The following is an 18,567-nucleotide window of genomic DNA, read 5'->3' on the forward strand; positions in this document are numbered from 1 at the left end:
AATACCATTCTGGACCGGTTTCCTGATGCTTTCCATCAGTGTGTTTGGAACGTTAGCAGTTAGACGGCTAAACAGTAACAAAATCACTCCAGCAACAGTGGGCACCATTACAGGAGTATGCCGGATGCCACAATGATTAATGGATATTGCCCCTGACAGAAATGCACACAAGAAATATCAGTTAGTGGGTGAAAGGCATTCACTTCCAGAGGTTCTCAGAAACAGTCTCCCACAGGTATATCTTGAATAGGGGGGGAGGAAGTCATCCCGGCTTAGATATTTGAACGTTAATGCTGATATGAGTTAAAGAAGTCTGAAGCCCCACAGCATCAGGTTCAATAACTGTCACGTCCCTTCAATCATTTCTAACCACGTTGATCATACTGAAGTAAAATGAACCTTTTTTTTTTGTTATAATTGTGTTTCTGAGGTTGCTGCGAGTATCTTTTACATTGCTTGTGCATAAGACAATAAATTTATCTTTGACTTTGACCTTACAAAGAACTGATGCAGGGAAGGTGGTAAATCCGTAAGCTCAAAACTAATGCTGGTCAGGCAGAACTTGAGGAGAAGTAAACAGTGTGTAAAAGAAATTGCATCTGAAAATATGTTGCTTTGTTCATTATTTAAAAAAAAATTGAGTCTGCTTTTTCTTTCATATCTTTATTTGTACACAGCTCAGCAAGAAAGTAAATGCACATCCACAGGAAGTTTGTTGCCTTTGTTTAATAAACAGCTCGATATAACAGATACCCAATCACAGACATACTGAAGAATTTGCACTTCTCTCAGGAGCTCTTGCAAATGTTAAACAAAATGACCAAAAGTTTCTTTTAAACCCCTTCTCAAAAAATAGGGGTTGAGGTCAAAAGCAATGAAAACTTGACTGTTGCTAATGCTTGTTAGTGCCAAGGTTTGGTTCTCCTAAAGTTGGTTATTTTTGTTTTATATTCTTCCAACAATACACACAGGAAGATTTCAGCAGTTATTTCCTTCTGCTTCATAAAAGTCCTTAACAAAAGTTCATACAAAGAGTAAGAACCCAGAGATGGAGCTTAACAATAGCTTTTGTTTGCGATGCACTATACTGAAAACGATCAAGCTAGAAATGAATATTTGACAGAGAAAATTCAGTGGCCTTATGTAATTTCTCAGCTTAATAAGTGGCCAGTTCATCAAAATAATCAGAGGTCCGGTTTTCTTTCTCCTCACAAAGCACTGGCTGGGAGTGGCTGCTGGTTCTTGGGCGGTAACGAATATCGGTTGCAATCACCAGAACGTTCTGAAACAGTATCAATATCACATGATCACAAACTTGATATTCACCAGTACATGCTTTGGAGCACAGCAGCACGGTTTCAATCTACAATCATGGTTTTGTCATATGCCACAGATTATTGATACCTCACCATTCATAACCACAAGGCCATTCATCCCATGGTGGTTCGAACATCACGTGAAAGAGTTTACAATTGAATTACTTCATTTGCTCTTTCCCTATAATTGTCAGATCCCTCCTTTACACAGCTACATCCTGTTCTCTTCTGGAATTCACTATAGGATCAATTTCTACCACCTTTCCAGGAATACAATGCAGATCATAAGTCACCACATAGCCTCCCTGAACCTTTGTTAATGACCCTTTGCTCTGACTCCTGCTCATCCTTACGTTGGAAGCTATTTCTCCCACTAAGGAGCAGAGAACAGTCAACAGGCCATTCGGCCCACTGGGTTGTGCCATTCCTGGTGCTAATTTATACTTAATGTCTTCTTCCTGCATGTCATCCATGTCTCTCCATTCCCTTCCAATTCATGTGTCCATCTAAAATGCTTTTAAACTCCACCAATGACCTGCTTCCACTCCTACCCCCAATAGGCACCCGTCATTTCTGCATAAAGAAGTGCCCTTCATGAGGCCTAAACTTAAAACCATGTCCTCTGCTGTTTGACATTTCTACCCTGGGGAAAAGTCTAATCTATGTACGTCTCTCATAATTTTGAAAACTTCTATCAGTTCTCCTGTCAGTCTCAAACTCTGGTGAAAACAATCAATGCTTATCAAAGCTTTCTTATAGCTCACACCTTCTTATGCAGACAACATCCTGGTGAACCTCATCTGCATCCTTTCCACTGTTTCCACATCCTTTATATAAGGGGGCAAACAGAAATGAACACAATACTCCAAGTGATGTTTGAGTAAACTTTTATACAGCTACAGCATGTCTTCTTTACTGTTACAATTGAAGACTTCCAGCCAATCTCCCATTTGCCTTCTCCACTCTAACAATGCCAGTTTCACCAGCCTCCTCACTGTAACACCTTATCCCTGGAACCATTGAAGCAAATCTCAGCATCTCCCAGAAAATCAAGTACCAGGAACTGTCATAATACTCCAGCTAGAGTCCAACAGGAATTGGGTAAATCTTTTAGTTTGCAATGACGATTTATTCCTGTATGCTGTGCTTTAGTATTAAAAAGAAAGATGATTTTGATATACAGTATTTATCAATATTCTAATCAAATTCTTTGCTTTGAACAGGTTGCTGTTCTTGTATGCTGTGTCAGTATTAACTTCTTACACTGGGTTTAACTTGAAACCACAATTAAAGTACACTTTCCCAACAATGTTGGACTTTCTCTAACTCTAGAGAGAAGTCAGTGGCACAAAACATTCAATTGTGAAGTTATTTTAAAGACATTGTGAACTGCTCACAATCACATTACCATCTGTCTGAACATGATGTTGAACCTCTGCATGGTGATGTTAGTTTTCTCAGAAAGGACAAGGAGGAGGAATAGATCCCCCTTTTACGGGTCCTCAAGGGAAATTGTTCCCTCGTGACTTTACTTGTGGCGTAATTTCACTTAAATGTCATTCATATCATAAGTGGATTTCACATCATGCAATCACTCACCTGGTTCACCATTAGCACAGGGTTTAAAAGGTCAAAATGTTTCACAGTTGGAAGTGGAACACCACCGGCTAGTTTACCTGCAAGGAACGGTAGGAGAGTTCTTGGTGTCATTTGCCAAACAAAAGAAACAGAGTCAAGAGTAGGCTATTCAGTCCCTCATCCTGATACAGCCATTCAGAAAGAAGAGGGCTGATGTTTTATGTCAGCACCACTGTCCCATGCAAAGCCCATCCCACTGAATATATACAGCGAGTGAGTCTCCACAACACTTGTGTAGAGAAGCCCCTCAAGGGGAAGAAGGTTCTCATCATTGTTGTTATTTTGAGACTGTGAACACCCACCTCCCCCCCCCCCCAAAACCCGGATCTGGATCATCCCTGCTTCTCTACCCTGTAAAAATTTCAGACATTTCATTAAGATCATCTCATGCTCTTTCAAATTCTAGACAGTACAGACCCACCCTGCCCAATCACTCCTCATAGGACAATCACAATCCCAATCCCCCAGGAATTAATCTGGTGAGCCTTTGTTACACAGCCTCTTCTGCAAGTATAGCGTTCCTTAGGCAGAGAGATCAGGACTCTACACAACTATCCCAGGTGAACTCTCTCACCAGCACCATATAGAATTACCATGAGAATTCTATACTCTTGTCTCACATCTGCCTTAATTAAAGGCCAGCAAATCACTTTACTTAATTGGCCCTGAAGCTGCATGTCAGCTTTCAGTAATTGGTGTACGAGTACCCAAGGTTTCTCTGAATCCCAATACCTTTCAGTCTCTCAGCCTTTAATAAATATTCTGCTTTCTACTCTTCCAACATTATTACTCCATTTTAATTATTTCCACTACTCACCACCAATCCACTCATAGTTCTCTATCTCACCCACAGATCTAGGTTTCTCTGTCTCACCAATAAACCCACAGTCCTCTATCTCACTAATAGACCCACAGTTCTATCTCACCAAAAGACCTACAGTCCTCTATCTCTTTAATAGACCCACAGTCCTCTATCTCTCTAATAGACCCACAGTCTCTATCTCACCAATAGAACCACAGTTCTCTATCTCACCCATAGACCCACAGTCCTCTATCTCGTCAATAGAACCACAGTTCTCTATCTCAGCAAGAGACCCACGGTTCTCTATCTCTCCATTAGACCTAGAGTTCTCTATCTCACCAATAGACCCACGGTTCTCTACCTCACCCATAGACCTAGAGTTCTCTATCTCACCAATAGACCCACGGTTCTCTATCTCACCAATAGAACTACAGTTCTCTTTCTCACCCATAGACCCACAGTCCTCTATCTCACCCATAGACCCACAGTCCTCTATCTCACCCATAGACCCACAATCCTCTATCTCGCCAATAGACCCACAGTCCTCTATCTCACTAATAGACCCACAATTCTCTTTACATGCCATATGACTCTATAACTAGATTCTTAACTTTTTTAAAAACTCTATTTGGTAAGGAATGGAGATACTTCGAAGTTCATATTAAGTTAACCTGTTTATCAGAAAACTGACAGGATCATGGTCAATGGTGGCTATTCCTGTCACTACTCCCTTTTGGTGTCAATGGGCTTAGCCAGGATCAGAACGGTTATTGCATCTGATCCCACTTGAACTAAAAATCATGCCAGTAAGTCAGTAAAATCTTTCATTTGCGTATCAAAGTCTTAGAATAAGAACGTGATTTCCTGCAGAAATAATGGGCAAAGCTTATTTTCCTGAATTAGAATTTATAATATAAATTCTCTAAGGAAATTTGTACAGTTTTGCAGCACTGCCTACTCAACTCACGCAGTCATACAGCACATCATGACCAAGATGTGTGTTCAAGCTAATGCCATTTTGCATCACTGGGCCAATTATCCTCAAAGCTCAGGTACCTGACTACACCTTTCTTAAATGCATCTCATACAGCTGCCTCAACCACTTCCTCTGGCAGCTGATTCCATATATCAACCAACAGCTCTGCAAAGAAGTTCACCCTCAGATTCTTATTAAACCTTTCATCACTAACCTTAAAACTACATCTTCTAGTTTTTGATTTTCCAACCCTACAAAAGAAGGTGGCCCACCCTATCTATATCCCTCATGGTTTCTATACTTCTCTTTGATTTTGGATATTCCAAAGAGTATCCATCATGGACTTACCATTGACTTTTGGTAACACCACTGCTTTTATTACAATCTTGATTAACAGTTGCAGACCAGTCACCTTCAACAAGACAAAGTAAGGGTAAAGGAGTGAAGGAAGTCGTGGAAACCATAGAACCATAGAACATTACAGCACAGAAACAGGCCTTTTGGCCCTTCTTGGCTGTGCTGAATCTTTTTTCTGCCTAGTCCCACTGACCTGCACCTGGACCGTATCCCTCCATACACCTCTCATCCATGTACCTGTCCAAGTTTTTCTTAAATGTTAAAAGTGAGCCCGCATTTACCACCTCCTCTGGCAGCTCATTCCACACTCCCACCACTCTCTGTGTGAAGAAGCCCCCCCTAATGTTCCCTTTAAGCTTTTCCCCCTTCACCCTTAACCCATGTCCTCTGGTTTTTTTCTCCCCTAGTCTCAGTGGAAAAAGCCTGCTTGCATTCACTCTATCTATACCCATCATAATTTTATATACCTCTATCAAATCTCCCCTCATTCTTCTACGCTCCAGGGAATAAAGTCTTAACCTATTCAACCTTTCTCTGTAACTCAGTTTCTCAAGTCCTGGCAACATCCTTGTAAACCTTCTCTGCACTCTTTCAACCTTATTAATATCCTTCCTGTAATTAGGTGACCAAAACTGCACACAATACTCCAAATTCGGCCTCACCAATGTCTTATACAACCTCACCATAACATTCCAACTCTTATACTCAATACTTTGATTTATAATGGCCAATGTACTAAAAGCTCTTTTTACAACCCTATCTACCTGTGACGCCACTTTGAGGGAATCTTGTATCTGTATTCCCAGATCCCTCTGTTCTACTGCACTCCTCAGTGCCCTACCATTTACTTTGTATGTTCTACCTTGGTTTGTCCTTCCAACGTGCAATACCTCACACTTGTCTGTATTAAACTCCATCTGCCATTTTCCAGCCCATTTTTCCAGCTGGTCCAAATCCCCCTACAAGCTTTGAAAACCTTCCTCACTGTCCACTACTCCTCCAATCTTTGTATCATCAGCAAATTTGCTGATCCAATTTACCACATTATCATCCCAGATCATTGATATAGATGACAATAACAATGGACCCAGCACTGATCCCTGTGGCACACCACTAGTCACAGGCCTCCACTCGGAGAAGCGATCCTCCACTACCACTCTCTGGCTTCTTCCATTGAGCCAATATCTAATCCAATTTACTACCTCTCCATGTATACCTAGCGACTAAATCTTCCTAACTAACCTCCCATATGGGACCTTGTCAAAGGCCTTACTGAAGTCCATGTAGACAACATCCTCTGCCTTCCCTACATCCACTTACCTGGTAACCTCCTCGAAAACTCCAATAGATTTGTTAAACATGTCCTACCATGCACAAAGCCATGTTGACTCTCCCTAATAAATCCCTGTCTATCCAAATACTTGTAGATCCTATCTCTTAGTACTCCTTCCAATAATTTACCTACTACCGATGTCAAACTTACCGGCCTATAATTTCCTGGATTACTTTTTGAGCCTTTTTTAAGCAAGGGAACAACATGAGCTATCCTCCAATCCTCCGGCACTTCACCCATGGATACTGACATTTCAAATATATCTGCAATTTCAACACTAGTCTCCTTCAAGGTCCAAGGGAATACCTTGTCAGGTCCTGGGGATTTATCTACTCTGATTTGCCTCAAGATAGCAAGCACTTCCTCCTCTTCAATTTATATAGGTTCCATGACCTCACTACTAGTTTGCCTTATTTCTATTGACTCCATGCCAAATTTCCTTAGTAAATACAGACGCAAAAAAACCTACTTAAGATCTCCTCCATTTCTTTTGTTTCCATACATAGCCGACCACTCTGATCTTCAAGAGGACCAATTTTATCCTTTACTATCCTCTTGCTCTTAATATACCTGTAGAAGCTCTTTGGATTATCCTTCACCTTGACTGCCAAAGCAACCTCATGTCTTCTTTTAGCCCTCCTGATTTCTTTCTTAAATATTTTTTTGCATTTTTTATATTTCTCAAGCACCTTATTTGCTCCCTGTTTCCTATACACGTTATACATCTCTCTCTTCTTCTTTATCAGAGTTCCAATATCCCTTGAGAACCAAGGTTCCTTATTCTTACTCACTTTGCCTTTAATCCTGACAGGAACATACAAACTCTGCACTCTCAAAATTTCTCCTTTGAAGGCCTCCCACTTACCAATCACATCCTTGCCAGAGAACAACCTGTCCCAATCCACGCTTTTTAGATCCTTTCTCATTTCTTCAAATTTGGCCTTTTTCCAGTTTAGAACCTCAACCCGAGGACCAGATCTATCTTTATCAATGATCAAGTTGAAACTATTGGTGTTATGATCACTGGAACCAAAGTGGAACCCTGCACACACTTCCATCACCTGTCTTAACTTGTTTCCTAATAGGAGATCTAATATTGCATCCTCTCTAGTTGGTACCTCTATATATTGATTTAGAAAACTTTCCTGAACACATTTTACAAACTCTAACCGGTCTAGACCTTTAACAGTATGGGAGTCCCAAACAATATGTGGAAAATTAAAATCCCCTACTATCACAACTTTATGTTTCCAGCAGTTGTCTGCTATCTCTCTGCAGATTTGGTCCTCCAATTCTCACTGACTATTGGGTGGTCTATAATACAACCCTGTTAATGTGGCCATACCTTTCCTGTTTCTCAGCTCCACCCATATGGCCTCGGTAGACAAGCCCTCTAATCTGTTCTGCCTGAGCACTGCTGTAACATTTTCCCTGACTAGAAATGCCACCACCCCCCACCGCCACCCTTCATCCCTCTGCCTCTATCACGTCTGAAACATGGGAACCCTAGAACATTAAGCTGCCAGTCCTGCCCCTCCTGTAGCCAAGTTTCACTAATGGCTATAATGTCGTAATTCCATGTGTCAATCCACGCCCTCAGCTCGTCAGCCTTCCCCACAATACTCCTTGCATTGAAATAGACATACGGCAGAAGATTATTATCACCACACACAACCCTTCTGTTTCTGACTTTGCATGAACTTTTAACATCATTTACTTTCACCCCTGCTCCACTATCTGCTCTGGCACTCTGGTAAGTCCTCCAAGTTTAAATGTCCTGGAATAACGTAAAGTTGATAGAAGGGAACTTTTTACAGCATTGCTGAGGGACGGCTGGAGCTGACAACCTGAAGACAACATGAGCGTGGAAGACTCAGACATCCCAACAGATCCTCATTGTTGTACTCATGGGGTCCAGAGCTGGAACATCAGTTGACTGGGGAATTTGGACAGGTGACCTGAGCCAGCTTACAACTGAAGCAGGTTCAGCGACTGCATCTATTTCAATGCAGAGGAATGGTTCATTGGGTGACAGGCCAGTTTTAGCCAATTGAGAGTCACAGTCAGGACAGTGGATGAAACAGTCTACCACAAGGAGGAGGAAGAGTTCGAGGTCTGGTGCCAGGGAAATAATCTCTTCCTCAATGTCAACTAGACAAAGTACAGGGAAAGATGCACATCGGCAGCACAGCAGCTTCAAACTCCTCAGAGTGCACACCTCACATAATCGCTCCCGGTTCCAGAACACATCCTCCACTGAAAAGAAAGCTCACCAGTGTCTCCACTTTTAGAGGAGGCTGAAGAGAACTGGACTGTGCACATCTATACTAACAACCGTCTTCAGATGGGCAGCGGAGAGCATCCTAACCTGCTGCATCACTGTGTAGTGTGGAAACTTCACTGTGATGGACAGTAGTGCTCTGCAACAGGTAATTAAAACTACCCAGGTATTACTGGTGCCAGCCTACCCACCATCAAGGATGTATATACAAAAAGGTGCAATGTTATTCTTGCTATCAGCGAGGAAAGGGATGTATCTGCCTCAAATATTGTGATGAGACAGTCTGATTAGGCCCGGAACTACTCTTTCCTCTTAGTACATGTTGAGCTGTGGGGTATTGAGTTGAATGCTTCCACAGACTCTGTGATCAAGCTGCCAAATCATTACACTGAGTAAGTTGTAGTAACACGTTACCTGTTTAAAGGTATTACTTCGATGAAAATTCAATTCGTATTGAAGAACCAAATTCATGTCAAACAAACAATATCTAAGACGGTGTAAAATGAGCTTCTTACCGGAACAGGGCCCACTTTAGAATGTCCAAGAGACAATTTCAGACTATACAAAAGCAAAGTGGAAGAGCAGAACATGATTATATCACAGAGGAAATGGTCAGCATCTCTGGTTTTAACAACGCTGATGCAGACTGACTTTAAACTCCTTCAGTCACTAAAGGCACATGTAACAAATAAACTGGAAGTTTTGACCTGCACTGAATTGTTTGATTGGAAGGATGTGATAAAGATCACAGGTATGTTCCAGTCAAAACATTTGATCATGCTATCTATTTAAATACCACTTTTCAAGCAAGGCTCAATCTGGAACTTCAGATGGTTATTAAAGTTTTTTGGCACTTGGCAAATGAAGAGCAGTTAGCTCTTCTAGGATTCATCTGACCGATGTTTATCCTTTAATGACAAGGAACTTCTAGTATTGCTAAAATAAACTGAGTGGTAATTACTTTACTCTGCATGAACTGACACCATGTTCCGTTACTGAACTGAGGGCATGAACAGCCTTTTCGTACAAGTTTGTTAAAAAAAAAAGGTGGTAATTTTGTCCTGCACAAACCGAAACAATGCTCCCTTTTGCTAATGTCTGAGGGCACAAATGGTATTTCGATTGTAAGTTTGCTTCTCCTTACTGATTCAGCATTACGGATCCAATCAGTTTCGTCCCTGCGATATTGACCCTCGCAGAGACACTCGCATCCTGCAAAAGTCCAAAACCACAAAGAAAAATTCCAATGACAAACAGTTTTATCAAAATGTGAGACGTTTTACACAGGGGTAAAAAAAGATTTTAGTACTTACAATGTTCAGGACAAAAAGTGATACAAGCGATGAGTTTGGGCGGATCGCTAATACGTCAAGGGCACCATATGCACGAACGCTGATGCTGTTTTTTGCAGCCCTCACAACTGGTGGCTTAGTAGCTTTGAGGTTCATTATCATGTTCATATTAGGATAGAGCTTTTTCAGCTGTGTAGAAAGGTAAGTTATTAATATTTGTGTGTGTGAGATTAACTTTCTTCTCAGTAGAATCTGCCCAATCTTTAAGCAAAACAGCATTTTATGTTTGTTAAAAATATATTTCAGGTTTCCAGAATCTGTAGTGGTAGTGCTTGTCCTCCTCACTGTGCTGTAAAGTGCAAAGAATCAATGATCCAGTGAGTTGGCTTGCCAAAACCCATTGTTGATATCAGACAAAGGTACGCAAACTCATGAAACACTTACCCGAGGCATGATTAAACCAAAGGACTTTGTGTTTAATCTGAATGGTGACTGTTTTGGGATCTGGGGAAAAGAGAAAACAATTAGCAAACTTTGCTTTGGTTTACATAGAAACATAGAAAACCTACAGCTCAATACAGGCCCTTTGGCCCACAAAGCTGTGCCAAACATATCCTTACCCTAGAAATTACCTAGGGTTACCCATAGCCCTCTATTTTTCTGAGCTCCATGTACCTGTCCAGGAGTCTCCTAAAAGACCCTTTCGTATCCGCCTCCACCACCGTTGCCGGCAGCCCACTCCATGCACTCACCACTCTCTGCATTAAAAAAAACTTATCCCCGACATCCCCTCTGTACCTACTTCCAAGCACCTTAAAACCGTGGCCTCTCGTGCTAGCCATTTCAGCTCTGGGAAAAACCCTCTGACTATCCACATGATCAATGCTTCTCATTATCTTGTACACCTCTATCAGGTCACCTCTCATCCTCCATTGCTCCAGGGAGAAAAGGCCGAATTCCCTCAACCTATTCTCATAAGGCATGCTCTCCAGTCCAGGCAACATCCTTGTCAATCTCCTCTGCACCCTTCCTGTGGTTTCCACATCCTTCCTGTAGTGAGGCGACCAGAACTGAGCACAGTATGGTCTGACTGTGTTATCACACAGTCTTCATTTCTGAGGTGGGATTTGGAAACGACTGCAGACTGCATTAGGGTAGGGACAATTACCAGGTGGAAAGCCGCAACGACCATGTTTCTGGCACTGAATCTTGTTCGGTGGCTCAGAAGTGAAGAGGGGAGCTAGTAGGAGAGAAATGGTGATAGGGTAGTTCAGGGACCAGACGGGAGGTTGTGTGGATGTGAAAGAGAATTCCAGATAATATGTTGCCTTCCAAATGCCAAGGTCAGGGATACCTCTGATTAAGTACACCTCAGTCTTAAGGGGGAGTATAAGCAACTGGAGGTTTTTGTACATAATGATTTCAACAACATGGCTAGGATGACGCCCTGCAAAGTGAATATAGGCAGCTAGGTAGGAAGCTGAAAAGCAGGATCTCAAGGGTAGTAATCTCTGTATTGCCGTCTGTGCCATGTGCCAGTGAGGGTAAGAATGGGATGATATGGCAGTTGAACGTGTGTCTGAAGAACTAGTGAAGTGGGAATCATTTCACCATTTGTGGATCATTGGGAAGGTATAGAAACATAGAAACATAGAAAATAGGTGCAGGAATAGGCCATTCGGCCCTTCGAGCCTGCACCGCCATTTATTATGATCATGGCTGATCATCCAACTCAGAACACCGCCCCAGCCTTCCCTCCATATCCCCTGACCCCCGTAGCCACAAGGGCCATATCTAACTCCCTCTTAAATATAGCCTACGAACTGGCCTCAACTGTTTCCTGTGGCAGAGAATTCCACAGATTCACCACTCTCTGTGTGAAGAAGTTTTTCCTAATCTCGGTCCTAAAAGGCTTCCCCTCTATCCTCAAACTGTGGCCCCTCGTTCTGGACTTCCCCAACATTGGGAACAATCTTCCTGCATCTAGCCTGTCCAATCCCTTTAGGATCTTATACGTTTCAATCAGATCCCCCCTCAATCTTCTAAATTCCAACGAGTACAAGCCCAGTTCATCCAGTCTTTCTTCATATGAAAGTCCTGCCATCCCAGGAATCAATCTGGTGAACCTTCTTTGTACTCCCTCTATGGCAAGGATGTCTTTCCTCAGATTAGGGGACCAAAACTGCACACAATACTCCAGGTGTGGTCTCACCAAGGCCTTGTACAACTGCAGTAGTACCTCCCTGCTCCTGTACTCGAATCCTCTCGCTATAAATGCCAGCATACCATTCGCCTTTTTCACCGCCTGCTGTACCTGCATGCCCACTTTCAATGACTGGTGTACAATGACACCCAGGTCTCGTTGCACCTCCCCTTTTCCTAATCGGCCACCATTCAGATAATAATCTGTTTTCCTATTTTTGCCACCAAAGTGGATAACTTCACATTTATCCACATTAAATTGCATCTGCCATGAATTTGCCCACTCACCCAACCTATCCAAGTCAGCCTGCATCCTCTTAGCATCCTCCTCACAGCTAACACTGCCACCCAGCTTCGTGTCATCTGCAAACTTGGAGATGCTGCATTTAATTCCCTCATCCAAGTCATTAATATATATTGTAAACAACTGGTGTCCCAGCACTGAGCCTTGCGGTACCCCACTAGTCACCGCCTGCCATTCTGAAAAGGTCCCGTTTATTCCCACTCTTTGCTTCCTGTCTGCTAACCAACTCTCCACCCACACCAATACCTTACCCGCAATACCGTGTGCTTTAAGTTTGCACACTAATCTCCTGTGTGGGACCTTGTCAAAAGCCTTCTGAAAATCCAAATATACCACATCCACTGGTTCTCCCCTATCCACTCTACTAGTTACATCCTCAAAAAATTCTATGAGATTCGTCAGACATGATTTTCCTTTCACAATTCCATGCTGACTTTGTCCGATCATTTCACCGCTTTCCAAATGTGCTGTTATCACATCCTTGATAACTGACTCCAGCAGTTTCCCCACCACCGACGTTAGGCTAACCGGTCTATAATTCCCCGGTTTCTCTCTCCCTCCTTTTTTAAAAAGTGGAGTTACATTAGCCACCCTCCAATCCTCAGGAACGAGTCCAGAATCTAACGAGTTTTGAAAAATTATCACTAATGCATCCACTATTTCTTGGGCTACTTCCTTAAGCACCCTGGGATGCAGACCATCTGGCCCTGGGGATTTATCTGCCTTCAATCCCTTCAATTTACCTAACACCACTTCCCTACTAACATGTATTTCGCTCAGTTCCTCCATCTCACTGGACCCTCTGTCCCCTACTATTTCTGGAAGATTATTCATGTCCTCCTTAGTGACGACAGAACCAAAGTAATTATTCAATTGGTCTGCCATGTCCTTGCTCCCCATAATCAATTCACCAGTTTCTGTCTGCAGGGGACCTGCATTTGTCTTTACCAGTCTTTTCCTTTTTACATATCTATAAAAGCTTTTACAGTCCGTTTTTATGTTTCCTGCGAGTTTTCTCTCATAATCTTTTTTCCCCTTCCTAATTAAGCCCTTTGTCCTCCTCTGCTGAACTCTGAATTTCTCCCAGTCCTCAGGTGAGCCACTTTCTCTGGCTAATTTGTATGCTTCTTCTTTGGAATTGATACTATCCCTAATTTCTCTTGTCAGCCACGGGTGCACTACCTTCCTTGACTTATTCTTTTGCCAAACCGGGATGAACAATTGTTGTAGTTCATCCATGCAACCTTTAAATGCTTGCCATTGCATATCCACCGTCAATCCTTTAAGTGTCATTTGCCAGTCTATCTTAGCTAATTCACGTCTCATACCTTCAAAGTTACCCCTCTTTAAGTTCAGAACCTTTGTTTCTGAATTAACTAAGTCACTCTCCATGACCTGTAAAAAAGGGATGAGTTACATCTGAACTCAAGGAGGACCAATATCCTTGAGAGCAGGTTTGCTAGAACTGTTAGGGAGAGTTTAAACTAGTTTGACAGGGGGATGGAGCAATTAGTGTAAGGATACATGCAGCTTGTAGTGAGAATGTAAGGAAGGATAGGCCATGGATAGGACATAATTGCGTTTGGTTGGATGAGTTGAAACATGCCATTTTTACTGAAGAACTATCAGGGACAAGGGTGATGAACTTGGATCATGGGTCAATACATGGAACTATGACACTGTGGCCATGATGGAGATCTGGTTATCACAAGGGCAGCAATAACTGCTGGATGTTGCAGGGTTTAGATGTTTCAAAAAGGACAGAGAGGGACTTAAAAGAGGTGGGAAAGTGGTATTGCTAATCACAGCTGCAGAAATGGAGGACATTGTGGAGAGATTGTCTACTGGGTCAGTGTGGCGTGGAAGGTCACACAATTGGGAGTAGTCTATAGACCTACGCCCCCGTCCTCACCCACCCCAATAACAAGTGATGCTGAGGAGGAGATCGGGAGGTAGATTTGGAAAAGGTGCAGAAATAATGGTTATTGTCATTGGTGACATCAACTTTCCTAATATTGATTGACACCTTGTTAGTGCAAAAGGTTTGGATGGGGCAACACTTCTTAGATGTACCTCAGAAGGATCCCCAATACACTATGTAGAATTAGACATCAAGTGACTATAGAGAGGCCATACTGGATTTAGTATGAGGCAAAGAACCAGTCAGGTGACACATTTTTCAGTGGGTGAGCACTTTGGAGACAATGACAAATTTTGGAGAGAGTGAATCTGCGAAAGTGCTGTGCAATCCAATTTGGAGTAATTTGTGACAAGGCAGGTAATGCTTTAGTTCTGCATCTCTTCACTGTGTGACAACATTTGTTTCCAGAGACACCCACTCTTGCCTGTGAGAAAGATAACCTTGTACCTGCTGACAATACATCAGGCAGCGAAAGACAGTCTCTTAAACTGTCAATTTTGGATGAGGCCTTTTTAATTTGAAAAACCAAGGGAATAATAACTTTTTCAGATTTATTTTTAAGTGACTGTTTAATGTCTTTTTCTCAGTTAGCGGACAAATATGATTTATCTAACGTACGCTTTTTTAGATATTTACAAATTAGGAATTTCTTACGTGGTTTGTTACCAAATTACCCTTCTGTTTATCCACCTAATATGATAGATGTTCTCTTTCAGTTTAAACCATTTCAATAAGGGTTGATAGCTATAATATATAAGCAGTTACTGAGTTTACGAATGATATCTAATGATAAAATTAAACGCGCTTGTGAATCGGAACTTCAAACTTCAACTTACAGATAATCAATGGAGTAAAATTTTTCATTTGGTTAACAACTCATCTATTTGTGCCCGTCATTCCTTGATACAGTTCAAGGTAGTGCATATGTCAAAGGATAAACTAGCCCGCATCTTCCCTAATATTAATCCTAGTTGTGACAGATGTAATACTGAGGTGGCCACTTTAACTCATATGTATTGGTCTTGTATAAAGCTAGATAACTTTTGGAGAGATGTTTTTAAAACTCTATCAAGAGTTTTGGATCTGGATATACAACCTCACTTGCTTACGGCAATTTTTGGGAATATTCCATCAGAAGCAGGAAATATTCCTGTTTCCGCTCAACATATGATAGCCTTTTCGACATTACTGGCTAGGAGAGCCATTTTCTTGAAGTGGAAGGATTCTAATCTGCCTGCAGTCTTTTACTGGCTCTCCTCCACTATGTCCTGTTTAAGTTTAAAGAAAATAAGAAGTCGGACATTTGATACATCTTTTAAATTTGAGCAAATATGGCGACCTTTTATCCAATATTTTCATTTAATTTGATTTATTATGCTTTCAACCTTTTTTTCGGAGTCTTAGATTTGATCAGAAAGTATTTCTTTTGTTCTTTTTTTTTGTCATATCCTCAAAATGGACTGCCCAGTCCCCTTTTTTTTGTTTTATTATAGTGTAGTAGGTTTTTTCCCCTCTTTTCATTTAAAATCGAATGCTTTTTCCTTCCTTTTCATAAACTGGCAAGGGGAGAATTTTTTTAATTATATATTTTACATTAGTTTAACATTATTTATGTTTATCTTAATCTTGCTTTATAATGTAACTGATATATGTATTTGAACTAATTCACCTCTTGACTGTATCTTTGCCTTTTTAAGAAATCAATAAAAAGATTAATAAATAAAGAAAGAAAGACAGTCTCTACTCACCATTCTATCTGTAATCTTCATTTGCAAAGCTCCAGCTTTCTGAAACACAAATCCTGCTGAATTAGCCAGGAAATCGGATATTCCCAAGTACAACATGTGATTGCTTTGACTAGGGAGGCTGATTGGAGGTGGCTTGAAGGGAGGTTCTTCATGATGTCCCACTCTGTAGAATTCACCCTATAAAAAGAATTAGATATCAAATGCCAGGTCTAGGAGAATACAGGCCCATAAAATGCGACTTAACCAATGCTTGTCTATTCCTGGTTTTCTTTGAAAAAGTGCAGATAGCCATTTCCTTGGACCCTCACAGTCCTTCCAGAGAAAGTTTGCACTGGGTTTGCGTAGTTGTAAAGAGTGACAGTGTATTGGAAATCAGCTTGGTTCATGGGGATGAAGGGATCTTGCAGATAATAACATCAACTACCAAACATAAATCACCTTTTAAATTCTTGGTGTCAATGGTTAACAAACACATCAAAGGGTGTAAGGACTGCCCAAGGGACATCATTGGATGACCTGTCTTGGGTCCAGTGCATACTGTAGATAAAATCACAAGGAAAACACAACTGCGTCTTTCTTGGGAGGTGAAGGAGGTTCAGCTCATCTCTAAACACTCCGACAAACTTGTACTGTTGAAGGTATCCTGACTGATTACATCATGGTAATTCAAATGTGCAGGGACGTAAGAAGCAGCAGAGAGTAGTGGCCTCACTCCAATACATCTCAGGTACATCCGTCTCCAGATGAGTCACCTCAACCCAAACTGGTACGTTGTTCCAGACGGGAAGAGTGCGTCAGCATCACTCCCACCTCCACCCGGCCCAGGGACACAACCCAGATTGTCAGTGATGACTTGGATCCCCACTATCCATGACATACCATCTTCTGACAGCTAACCTGAGGGAGGAGGTACAGAAGCCTGAAGTCCCACACCACCACGTCCCACAGCTACTTCCTTCAACCATCTGGCTTTTGAACCTCAAACAAGATAAAATCTGCAGATGCTGGAAATCCAGGCAACACACCCAAAATGCTGGAGGAACTCAGCAGGCCAGGCAGCGTCTATGGGGAAAAAGTACAGTTGACACTTCGGGCTGAGATCCTTCAGCAGGACTAGAGGGAAAAAAAGCTGAGGAGTAGATTTAAAAGATGGGGGAGAGGAGAGAGAAACACAAGGTGGTAGGTGAAACCGGGAGGGGAAGGGATGAAGTAAAGAGCTGGGAAGTTGATTGGTGAAAAAGATACAGGGCTGGAAAAGGGGGAGTCTGATAGGAGAGGACAGAAAGCCGTGGAAGAAAGAAAAGGAGGGAGGAGCACCAGAGGGAGGTGATGGGTAGGCAAGCAGATAAGATGAGAGAAGGAAAAGGGAATGGGGAATGATGAAGGGGAGGTGCATTACCAGAAGTTCAAGAAATCGATGCTCATGCCATCAGAGTGGAGGCTACCCAGACAGAATAGAAGGTGTTGTTCCTCCAACCTAAGTGTGGCCTCATCACGATATTGGAGGAGGCCATGGATTGACATGTTGAAATGGGAATGGGAAGTGGAATTAAAATGGGTGGGCACTGGGAGATCCCGTTTCTTCTGGTGGATGGAGCGTAGGTGATTGGTGAAGCAGTTTCCCAGACTATGTTGGGTCTCACCAATATACAGAAGGCCACACCAGAAGCATTGGATACAGTACTCACAGGTGAAGTGTCACCTCACCTGAAAGGACTGTTTGGGACCCTGGATGGTGGTGAGGGGGGAGATGTAGGGGCAGGTGTGGCACTTGCTCGGCTTGTAAGGATAAGTGCCAGGAGGGAGATCAGTGGGGAGGGACGAATGGACAAGGGAGTCGCATAGGGAGAGATCGCTGTAGAAAGCAGAAAGTGGGGGTAGGAAAAGATGTTCTTGGTGGGGGAATCCCATTGGGGGTGGTGGAAGTTCCAAAGAATTACGTGCTGGACGTGGAGGCCGGTGAGGTGGTAGGTGAAAAATAGTTAACTGCCACTCCATCTAACCTGTTTTACATCTACCTCTCTCTTTTCAGTTGTCAATGCATACCTTAAAATCCAGGTCCATGGCATTGGATGTGAATTTAATTGGATTAACCAGAGAATAGTCAACCTCAGCGAAGTTATTAAGGCGGAAAGATACTGAGAACATAGAGGGAAAAGAGCATTAAACATCAGATTGTACTCGATTAAACATTATTATCCTTAGTATGGTCACATTACACCACTGAATGTCAAAGAACTTGTGATTTCGTTCTTGCTTATTCATTACTGTTGAACTCCTGAACGTTGGAGTTCCGTATCTCTCAGCAGCTTGATCAAAGCCAACTGTTTGACAGAGGTTTGGAGGTCCAAATGGAGACACAAGAGACTGCCGATTCTTGGAATCTGGAGCTCCACA

The 18,567-nt window shown here is 42.2% G+C and overlaps 1 protein-coding gene across 1 annotated transcript in view; it reads right to left on the reverse strand.

The window, feature by feature from the left end:
* Positions 1–647: 647 nt before the first annotated feature.
* Positions 648–18,567, reverse strand: part of LOC140185341 (bactericidal permeability-increasing protein-like) — a 42,499-nt gene continuing 24,579 nt past the window's right edge. Inside the window, exons 7-15 of the mRNA XM_072238726.1 lie at positions 18,217–18,308; positions 16,171–16,347; positions 10,440–10,499; positions 10,017–10,184; positions 9,848–9,915; positions 9,219–9,261; positions 5,081–5,144; positions 2,916–2,992; positions 648–1,282 (exon numbers count right to left, since the gene is read on the reverse strand). Coding sequence (XP_072094827.1) covers positions 1,157–1,282; positions 2,916–2,992; positions 5,081–5,144; positions 9,219–9,261; positions 9,848–9,915; positions 10,017–10,184; positions 10,440–10,499; positions 16,171–16,347; positions 18,217–18,308 — 875 coding nt within the window. The 3' untranslated portion in view covers positions 648–1,156. The remainder of the gene's footprint in view (positions 1,283–2,915; positions 2,993–5,080; positions 5,145–9,218; positions 9,262–9,847; positions 9,916–10,016; positions 10,185–10,439; positions 10,500–16,170; positions 16,348–18,216; positions 18,309–18,567) is intronic.

This window comes from Mobula birostris, chromosome 2 (assembly GCF_030028105.1).
Source record: "Mobula birostris isolate sMobBir1 chromosome 2, sMobBir1.hap1, whole genome shotgun sequence".
Lineage (NCBI taxonomy): Eukaryota > Metazoa > Chordata > Chondrichthyes > Myliobatiformes > Myliobatidae > Mobula > Mobula birostris.